This window comes from Anopheles aquasalis, chromosome 2 (assembly GCF_943734665.1).
Source record: "Anopheles aquasalis chromosome 2, idAnoAquaMG_Q_19, whole genome shotgun sequence".
NCBI classification, from domain to species: Eukaryota; Metazoa; Arthropoda; class Insecta; order Diptera; family Culicidae; genus Anopheles; species Anopheles aquasalis.
The window spans coordinates 41,337,501-41,347,500 of NC_064877.1; the positions used below are offsets into that span (position 1 = coordinate 41,337,501).

General features: G+C 48.4%; 4 protein-coding genes across 9 annotated transcripts in view; 1 reads left to right on the forward strand and 3 right to left on the reverse strand.

The window, feature by feature from the left end:
• The window catches only part of LOC126572147 (uncharacterized), a 46,568-nt gene extending 38,687 nt beyond the window's left edge, over positions 1-7,881 (forward strand). The window contains exons 3-12 of one of the 6 annotated variants that reach the window (XM_050231218.1): positions 1-1,100; positions 1,177-1,465; positions 1,881-2,456; positions 3,024-3,203; positions 3,272-3,514; positions 3,914-4,201; positions 4,389-4,692; positions 6,859-7,084; positions 7,164-7,566; positions 7,640-7,881. The exon at positions 1-1,100 is cut by the window's left edge and continues 471 nt beyond it. In XM_050231218.1, the coding sequence (XP_050087175.1) occupies positions 1-1,100; positions 1,177-1,465; positions 1,881-2,456; positions 3,024-3,203; positions 3,272-3,514; positions 3,914-4,201; positions 4,389-4,692; positions 6,859-7,084; positions 7,164-7,566; positions 7,640-7,700 (3,670 nt within the window). In that variant the 3' untranslated portion in view covers positions 7,701-7,881. Of the gene's footprint in view, positions 1,101-1,176; positions 1,466-1,880; positions 2,457-3,023; positions 3,204-3,271; positions 3,515-3,913; positions 4,202-4,388; positions 4,693-5,600; positions 6,283-6,858; positions 7,085-7,163; positions 7,567-7,639 lie in introns of those variants that run through there. The other 5 variants (XM_050231219.1, XM_050231220.1, XM_050231221.1 and 2 more) reach the window with 5 other exon arrangements.
• A 10-nt stretch (positions 7,882-7,891) lies between these two features.
• Positions 7,892-8,504, reverse strand: LOC126572162 (transmembrane protein 203). The gene has a single exon (XM_050231245.1). The coding sequence runs from the start codon at positions 8,502-8,504 to the stop codon at positions 8,052-8,054; it is 453 nt and encodes a 150-aa protein (XP_050087202.1). The 3' UTR covers positions 7,892-8,051.
• A 76-nt stretch (positions 8,505-8,580) lies between these two features.
• On the reverse strand, positions 8,581-9,318 carry LOC126572161 (ribonuclease P protein subunit p20). Its single transcript, XM_050231244.1, has 2 exons — positions 8,951-9,318; positions 8,581-8,883 (listed from the first exon to the last, which is right to left on the reverse strand). The coding sequence occupies exons 1-2, from the start codon at positions 9,164-9,166 to the stop codon at positions 8,581-8,583; spliced, it is 519 nt and encodes a 172-aa protein (XP_050087201.1). The 5' UTR covers positions 9,167-9,318.
• A 172-nt stretch (positions 9,319-9,490) lies between these two features.
• LOC126572156 (thioredoxin domain-containing protein) overlaps positions 9,491-10,000 on the reverse strand; it is a 1,493-nt gene continuing 983 nt past the window's right edge. Inside the window, exons 4-5 of the mRNA XM_050231236.1 lie at positions 9,902-10,000; positions 9,491-9,816 (exon numbers count right to left, since the gene is read on the reverse strand). The exon at positions 9,902-10,000 is cut by the window's right edge and continues 27 nt beyond it. Coding sequence (XP_050087193.1) covers positions 9,603-9,816; positions 9,902-10,000 — 313 coding nt within the window. The 3' untranslated portion in view covers positions 9,491-9,602. The remainder of the gene's footprint in view (positions 9,817-9,901) is intronic.

The following is a 10,000-nucleotide window of genomic DNA, read 5'->3' on the forward strand; positions in this document are numbered from 1 at the left end:
CTCACGATTGACGGGAATCTTGGCGGATGATGTGGCCACCACCATTTTGCTGCACCAGTATGACGCTCTATCGATTTGGGATCACAGCATGGCCGCGTCCTGTGCTCCGATCTGCACCAATCCGGTGCTTCCCGGTGCCCAGAAGGATGCCATCTTCTTTCACTGCAACCGATTGGTCGGAGGGGTGCAGGCACCGGGTGTACTAGTCATTAAGCGTAAACTGATCGAACACAGTACCTCCTTCCTGCACGATTCGGTTGGCGTCGTAAGTGCGGTCCGTGCAGGACTGGTACTGCAGCTGAAGGAATCACTCGGCTCCCAGGCCATCATGGGCCGGATGGAGAAAACGTGCAAGCAGATGCTAGCACACGTGCGCACGATCCCGGAGATCGTGCTTCTCGGGCCACCGTGCACCACGGCCAAGCGGCTAACGACGCTGTGCTTCATGGTGCGCCATCCACGTGGTGCCTTCCTGCATCATCGCTTCGTGGTGGCGGTGTTGAACGATGTGTTCGGAATTCAGGCAACGGCTGACAACATCATAAGCGATTCGCTCGGCATCAACCCGCAGCTGATGGTGGAGTACGAGAAGCTGCTCAACGACGAATCACTCAGCGCCGGTTGTCTGCATCCGGGGTATACACGTATTACCTTCCCCTTCTTTATGCCCGAATCCGAAGTCGGCTTCATTCTGGAAGCTCTGAAAATGGTGGCCACCGAGGCCTGGAAGCTGCTGCCCCAGTACGAGGTCGATGAGCGGACGGGTGAATGGCGCCATCACTCGAACTCGCTTGCCAAGGAACGCAAATGGCTCGGTGCGATACGTTACATCGACGGCAAGATGCTGTTCTCCGATCGGCGCATCTCGGGCCCCGGTACCTTCCCACAGAATTACTCCGACTGTCTGCAGACGGCACGGAATCTGTTTAACCGAGCACGCAAAACGGCCCAACGCTCCACGGCCGAGGAGATCGTACTGAAGCTGTCGAATTTGGCGATGGAAAAGCTACGTTGGTACATGCTGTCCGGTGAGGCACACGAGCTGTTGCTCGGCCATTCACATAATGTAAAAAATACGGTTCCCTTTGACCCCACGAGAAGTGAGTTGCTTTACATTCCCCCTCCCCTTTGTCGATCGATCTTAGTTGATCTTTCTTTTGCTTTTCGTACTTGCAGTACCTGAGAATGCGTCACTGATGTTGATCCACCGGCACCACAGTCTATCGGCACTCGATATCAAAAGGTTCAAGAGTCGTAGTTTACCGGCTTCACCGCTTCAGATATCGACCCGGAGGCAGAATTCTAGCTCACCGTACCAATCGCACAGTCCCACACCGACCTCTTCGCCGCCGATGGTACGATTTTCGGTGGGAGGTGAGGTAACCACCATACTTAACCCACCCCCAATGGCATCCGGTGCTATCGTGGTCGGTGCAGGGCGTGATATGAGTGTCAGTCGCAATAGGTAAGTCCCTAGTGAACCATCCATCCAGTACATCCTAACAGCAGCTATCCGTACGATGCGAATGCGAATGTATGACCGCCCGTTTTGTGATCAATTGAATTAAGAGAGCATGCGAAGCGCTGTGAGTGACGCTAATCACGAGCCGTTTTGTCCATGCGAATGTGTCTGCAATTAATGCCACATGGTCGCACGTTAAGGTCATGTTCGGGAACGCCAACGTAATGCCCCATCATGTTGCTGGTGAATCCGTTCCATACTGTTCTCCATTATCAGTCATCCAATGGGTGGATATTTGCCCTGAAAAATCATGGTGTCTGTCCGTAACCCAGCTGTAATAATCCATTGATTGTGACATGTTCCTGGAGGGCAATCGATTAATTTTTCAATTTCCGCCCCGTTTGCTCCCGGATCGCAGATGTCACAGTTGGGGAGCCGCCAGCTATCGTGCCGCTATCGGTGGACGTGAGAGTCATGTGGCTAACGATAGCACCAGTGGCACAGTGGACGCTTCTCGTGGTACTACTGGTGGCGGCGGTGGTAGTGATGATACCGGTGCTAACGACAGTGCAACCGTTGGTGGTGCCAGTAATCTGCACGTGCTGAGTCCACAAACCCGCATAAGTCTCGGGCTGGATCAGCAGCCTCCAATGCTACAGCAGCGATCGGCTCAACTACATCAGCCCATGACCTACAGCCAGCAGCAGCAGCAGCAGCAGCAGCAGCAAGTACAAACTCACCATCAGCCGACACAAAGACAAAATCACCATCAGCAGCATCAGCATCAGAGGCCACCACTTCATCGTCCACTGTCGATGGCATACGGTTCCACCGCTAGTCCACCGATTCAGCTGCGCCCTAAACAGAGATCCTGTTCGTGCAGCAGCCAGACGGATCTCAGCTTACAGCGCAACGACAGCCCACCGAGGCCCGCGACCACTGGAACGGCTTCACCAACACCAAGCCTTCCCAATTTGCGGTCGCTGATGGGAAGGTTAGCGTTAGAGGGGTGTTTTTTTGGTGTTACGGACTTAATGGAACCAATCGAACCGCTTGCGCGAATCCACGGCCAACAAGCGTAGCAGCATGGTGCTTTCCAATCACATTTGCATGTGCTCTTCTCCCGTTGCATGGGTTTCCCTTTTATTGCCAGCTTCATCATTCCCCTCATTACCACGGATCGTGCTTCTTCCTACATGTAACAGTATCGCTCGCGATATCGTTGCTGTAGTTGGAGAAATGCGAACGAATCCTACCGACCGACCGGCTGACCAGCCCCTTGTTATTCCCTCCGTTTTGTTTTATCATTTGCCCTCACAACCTGCCTGTTGCTTGATGATTTGGATGCGATCTTGAAGCAGATCAGCGCATTTAGCTTTGCATGTTTTTTTTTTATTTTCTGTATCTTACCTTCATTTCGCGAGTGCGTTCGTCTTCATTTTTTGCAAGCTTTCGCGTAGTTTAACGTCGTTCATCAGCAAGGATTTACTTCAAACATTCAACTAACGTAATCCCATATGGCCGTATGCTCTCTGTTTCATTTCCTGAACAACCTGAACAGCAGCTGCGGTGAAAGTACGGAAGACATTCAGGCGTACGTGAAGGAAGTCACGAAGGAGCTGGCTGCGGAGATCAAGTCAGAAATCCGGGAGGTTATTGGCAAGGTCGAGGATGTGCTCGAGAGCACCGACAGTATAGATCTGGGCAGCATGGTTAACTACAATTCATTAGGACATCTAAGGTAAGGGGCATCGTCTCGTACTTCATAAAGATAAATTATAATCTTTTCCGCTTCTCTTGCTTCCCTAGCCATCCGCCACCGGTCGAGAACAAACGGGATTCCATCTCTACAAGCGACGTGGTGGACTATCTGCGCGAGTTCAGTAAAGAGATGACGAACGAGGTGAAATCCGAGATACGGGACGTCGTGAATGCGGTCGACGAAATCATTTCACCGGAAGGGTTCCTGGGTTCCCGCAAGAACTCCCCACCGGATATACTACGCAGCGGTGGTGGAGCTAACCAGCACGGGTCTACCGGTGGCCATAAACTGTAATTGTCGTTCCCGTACATATTTTGTTGCAATAGAGCTTTGTGCGGGCTGAGCAATAGAGTTTAGCGAATTGCACTAGCCTAATCCTCCCGCACAAGCACAAACAAACACACCATTTATTGCTAAGGAAAGCTGCCATTTAAACACGCTAACGGGGCTGTTCCCACATCTCTTTCTCTCTTTCTTCCTTCGTTTTTTTTATCCATCTTGTATCGCTAACCGAACTTACCTTGGTGCACCAACAACATGAACATGTGTTTGTGGCTAATACTGTTTGTTGTGTATGCATTCACCACCATAACCCCCTGCCCGCAACATCCTTGCTTCCTTTTTCCCGTTTTCCAATCCCTTTGTGACCTGCTAATCCGTGTAAATGCGCACGCATCGGTCATGTATAGCTTGATCAAACAACGGTTCAGCGATGTGACGCCAGAAACGGCCAGCCAGCGGCCACGATCGGCCGATAACGAGAAGCACCGGTCGGAGTCGTTCCCGCGGCCAAACTCGGCCGCCAGTCCGGACCATCATGGGATCATGGGCCCACCGTTGCATTACACCGGTGCCATCTCGAAGAATCTCGATCTCCGGTCGAGCATGTCATCTCAGGATTCGGGCATAAATATGAACTTTTGCGATGCAATGGAAGAGCATAGGGTGAAGGGAATGCGATCGACTGGCAGTGATAGGTGAGTGCCATTAGCGCTAATCAATTGCCTTCTTCCCTGCATACCAACAAGCTAGGGTATCTGCAGCTATTGCGACGGCAATACGCGTGTGTTGCAGTAATGCTAATAATCATCTTAAAGTATCTCATGTTTTTCATATCTCCCACAACATTTCTTTCTTATTGTTCAACATTTCCTTCTTTTGCAGAATCCGTACGGTATCGGCGGATATTGATAGCTCGATCACCAACAAACCATTGGTTCCTCCGAAGCGGCTTATCTCGGAGCCTGTCGGTGGCTCGATCCTCGAATCCGAGGCCACGGAACATCGGCAACCATCACCACTTGATGTTGGCTGTGCCGTTAAATCAACCTTCACCCGGCAGCAGCATGTCCTTAACCGTACATCGTCTATCGATATCGATACCAGCACTATCGTCCAGCCGGTGTTAGTGACGGGGGATATCCAGTGGCACAACATGCCTAAGGAAGTCTGGAAGCAGGCAGCCGAGGTTAACGACTAATGATTTTGTGCTTGATTTTGATTTTGCTTTCGATAATTCTCTATGTACGCGTGGAGCTTTGGTTGTTGATTTTAATGATCTGTAATGGTTGCACGACGCCACTTTCGACCTGTCCCTCAACCGGGGACGATTGAATTGGAAAAGATTGGCTAACACGATTTCCTATTCGATTTATTTCTCTAACACCCCATTGCCACGCGTACTGCCAAAGTTGTTGGATTGGTATAGGGAACATGGTAGACGCAACGCGAACAGGAGCATTAACATCATTGCGGATGGGATCGCATTTAGTATCGGAATCATTGGGCAGTGAGCCCGTAACCTACATAGCTACTGGGACACAAACACATAGCATGGATACATTGCATTTTATTATGCTCGCTATTGCTTGGAATGCACAGTCAGCCCATTCAAGGATGTACTAACACTCTCTTTGAATTGTATGCGCCAAAAGTCAAGCCGTACGACTTTTTACTGTTTTATGTTACTTTCAAATGCAAGGCATCTCTCGCGGCTCTAAATTTTGATTCTAAATCAGTTCCCTTAACGAGGGCGAAGAAATATGTTAAAAAATAGTGATTATGTTATGTTTTACTCGGTTACACTTAGCTTGCCCGTTATGTTTTGCTTCCGTTTTTTTCTCGTTTTGCTTTATCTACTTTCTGTGTGTTTGTTTGCCAGCAGGCTCTCAGCAACAAGTGTGTTCACCTAGCTGTTCTGTGTGACAGGTTTCACGCTAGTTTTCACCGTTACACACTTTACCTTTGCTCACTGGTTTTGTTTGCATCACAACAAGTTTCCATTTTGCATTCCACCCACTCGGTCGGTCTAGAAATCAGGAAGCATTTTTAACATCTTTGTTCCCCCTTTCTATCTCTTTACAAACCTGGCCACAGCTGATCGTGAAGTTGATGGACTTGTTTAAAGTTTAAACGTGATTGCGAGTAGCATGAGGTTACATCTTTTGCTGAGGCGGAGTCTGGTGTATTTTCAACTTTATTTCCAAACTCGTTAGGGAGGGTGTGTGTTACAAGCAACCCGTGTACAATGGTGCGTTGCTGTCGGACATTTTTAAACCCAAAACTCCTGATGGTGAAGCGGTTGCACGTGGCGCAGCAGTAATTCAACACAAAAGAAAGAAGAACTTATTAGCGCAACAAGAAACAATTATGATGATCGTGCAGTGTGATTATTGCTTTGCAAAAATGAGACATTCTTTAAATTTGCAATCTAATATCCGTAGTTTGAACGCATCCCCTACACTCCTTTCAGCCTTACTTGCTATCTCCTGTCTATATCAATCTTATCGTATTTACTATTCCGTGGTCTGTGCTACCCGAACACTATGTCTACCTTATCTTGGTTTAGTTGTACTTTATATTTACTCTAAGGTAATAATTATGGTCAATCCGTGATGTCTGTGAATGGTTTGCAAACTTGTGTCGCCAGCTGCTGGCGACGAGGAACGAGCGTTGAGCAACTCAGTGAGCGCGAACGGGACAAGTTACTTAACTTGCGAGAGGTTTATACGTAGTAAGAAGATTGTAAAAGAGTAAAATATATTTTAGAACAAGTTAATGCGAATGTTTTTTTTCACCCTTTCCAACCGCGGTCATGAATACTGGAAGTAAAGTAAGCCCAGCACGTGTTCGGCGTGGCTCACGCATGCGCCTCGAGCCTTAGTTCATAAGGACGGGCCAGACGAAGCATAAAACAGAGCGTAAACGATTTTTGTGATTTCTATCGATTGTGTGCGCTCATTGTGAGTGTGTTTAATTCTTTTCCTTCATAAAAGTAACATAATTTTCCGCAAAAGTTCAAAGTGCATAATTGAATCCGATCACGTAAACATTTTCCAGCGTAATTTGTAAACACTAGCGCCACTCGTATTAGATGCGGTAATTAAAGAGAACTAATGATTAAACAATGAGTTCGAAGTGGCTTCTCGATTGGTCATAATTCGTCATATCGTAACTTAGTGCATGCGAACTAGCTAACATGAGCTAACTAGCGGGCATGAGGCTAACCCCGAGCAAAGGGAGCCCTTTTGGCCGACTTACACTAACTGGTGGCAGAGCTAACACTTTAACCAAGAAATTGCGATACTTCCATGCACGATCTTCCTGCTGATCCAGTGTCTTTATGCTCTCGCAGGCGCTAGATGAGTACAAAATGTTAAAAAATGGTGATCGTGTACTGGTGTGTCTCTCGGGGAGTAGCTCCTCCTTGTGTCTGCTGCACCTGCTACGACAATTTTGCCGTGCGAGGCAGCTGAACGTGGAGCTTGGCGCAATTACCATCGGGGAAACCGGAGTCGATCCACGTGCGCTCATGTTGTACCTGAAAGAGCTCGGTGTGACATACTTCTACGAACCAGTCGGTAGGCATCCATGCTCTACAGGTTGGAGAAAGAAATCATTAGAATCGCAATCACTACCATACTATCGCTCTATTTGCAGTCTCGGATCAACAACTTGATGAGCAGCTTTTGCACCACGCTTACCGCCGACAATATTCAATTCTAGCGATGGCCAGTACACTAGATAAATTGGCAAACGAGTTCCTGGTTGCGCTGCTGTACCGCGGAGAGCTGAGTGCGCTGCAAGCGGTGCAAGGACCGTGCACCTCCAAAGGAGATGCTGGGTCAGTGAAAATCATACGTCCACTGTTGTACCTGCGAGAGAAGACTTTCGAAGACTTTTCTAGCGCCCATGCACTTCCAACTAGGCCGTCACGTGTTCTTACGATATCTGACGCCACATGTGCCGGTCCTACGAGGGAATTGCTGCAGTCACAAGAGGCGGTTAATCCTAACGTGTACACCAACATACGGAGTGCACTGAAACCGATTCTTTCTCTTAGGTAAGCTCAGGTTTCTGTGGTGTCCTTGGGAAGAAAACTATTCAACCTTTTTTTCTCTCTGTATTTCCTTCAGATCCGAACCTTCCAAATCGGCATACGAGATGTTGCGATCATCACTAAATACCCGCGAATAAACATTCGAACAATCAAATTGATTGCGATCGAAGCAACGCTAGATTTTAGTTAGATCGTAAGTCCTATTACTAGGCTTAAGCAGATTACACTAAGACATACTAGAAATTGCGAAAGACAAGAACGATAAGAAGATTTGAAGCAAATCTGAATGCAGGCGAAATAAACAAACGGCAAAACGTGTTGAACGCAGTTGTCTTAATCTTCCATTCCGTTTATTGTACATCCACGGTAAGGCCTTCTCATATCTGGCCCAAATACTCGAGCTCTATAGCAACCCTTCCAATCGCATCGAATCGGCGGTGCCTCGATGGAGGCAGATGGTAGGCCCTGGAACGTGACTGAGCGTGCGATCAGGATTGCTGGTTCGATTGGCACGCCTTGATGGCGATCATTTGCAGGAGCACAATGATCGGTGCAAACACTTCAATATACTCCAACACACTTTGGCCAGCTTTCATGCAGATGAGATACTTGAAGCCCGAGGTAAGCAGCAGCAGTGCCAGACTCCAGAGCAACCGGTTCACCGCTTGGCGATGCTTGTTGAAAAGGTACATTCGAATGCCAACGATAATGCAGAAGTAGGCATTGCAAAAGTCGCCACAAAACAGCGGGGAGAATACTACGAGCCATTCGCTCGTGGACACATGGTTGGCCAGTGCACCGCTCGAAGACTTCACCGTCAGCACGATCGTAAACACAAGGAATGCTATCAGGTTCACCAGTATTTCGAACTGTGTGATACCGATCCACTTGACAACGTCGACCAACTTGAAGTACGTTTTAATTTCTACTTCGTCCGACATGTTGGGGCTGGCGTTGGAAGATTAATTGCAGAACCCTAGTGATGTAGCTACGGCTAGTGTGAGTTGGGTGCGTACATTAATCTTTCCCTTCGCTTATGGTGTTGCTGGCAGGTTTCAGCTTTACCGTGCGATAGAGGCGCACGTGCAGGCAGGAATTCAATCGTCGCTGTACGTTAAAATCGTCCTCGTCGTGCAGCGGATGCAAATCATCCGTGATGGCCACCTGGGACGTGTTCACCTCGTACTCGAACGCTTCGGGATGTTCCGCTTTCAGTCTCAGTGCCAAGTTGATGCCACGATTGATGGCCCGGCCGGTACAGTGCAGAAACACTTCGCCGAGGGGAGAGTTGAGCAAATCCAGGCAGGCTTTGAATTGGTACTGGATGATGGGGAAAAGAAAGAGATTCGTTACCGGACCTGGATGGAACTGTTGGTCCTCGACTTACCGTGAAATCCGATTTGTACGTAACGTAGATATCGTTCTCGCGTGTGAAAAACTTGGGCAGAACACGCTTCTTCAACGTGTGGCGATCGGTCGGTTTACGGTGGTTGTGGCCACCCTTGCCGGAACCGCCTTCCGGGCGATTCCGTTTCTGAGATGATTTTGTTTCGGACTTCTTCGTTTCCGATGTACCGTCTGGTTTGGCTGGCGTATTTGACATTCTATGCGGTGACCTGTTTTATCTGCTGCCGTGTTCAATCGCCTCCTCCATGCGCTGTCGGATGTTGTCTCGCCGATTTTACAAAAATCCCGATATTTCCTCACTTTTCGCAGCGAATTTCACAAAAATGCTGGCTCCCGGATTCTAACCCAAAAAAGTTTGTTTTGATATTGCGTTTTGCCTCGGCAGCAGCTCTCTGAAATCCACAACATAGCCGAGAATTTTCTTGCATTTCTCCGAGTGCTATTTCACACCGCAACCGTTGGCTCGGCCAGAAGACTAGAAATGGACTAAACCAGCAATAAATCCAATTGCAAGCGCATATAAAAAGCATTATAAATGCAAATGTATGTATTTCGTCGTAAAAAGAATCCCAGCCACCGCTTACACTCGGTTGCATCTCAGTCATCTTTACTGGCAGCGGTCTCCTGTCCGCTTACTTTGCCTTCTTTACCGTTTCCTTCTTGGCGCGCGTAGCCGCCTTAATGCGTGTAAGAATGGCCAGTGCAATGGCTAGAACAAATCCACCAATAACGAACAGTACTCCGGCACCTATCGCATATACGACCATCGGATAATCGGCATACAGTTTGGCGTACAATTCCGGCAGATTTTTCAAATGCTCAACCGTCAGCTCGACCAGATTGTTGCTAGAAATGATGAAAAGGCACATTATACTCAATTACAGGCGCAAAATTACCCATTTTCTCGTTGCTAAATGGTCTCTTTACGTACAATGGTGACAGTGGTACGGGCACACGTTCACCCTTGGCATTCTTGTACCAGTCCTGGGCGAACGTGACGAACGATTTGATGTCGTACTTGGTGATCTCG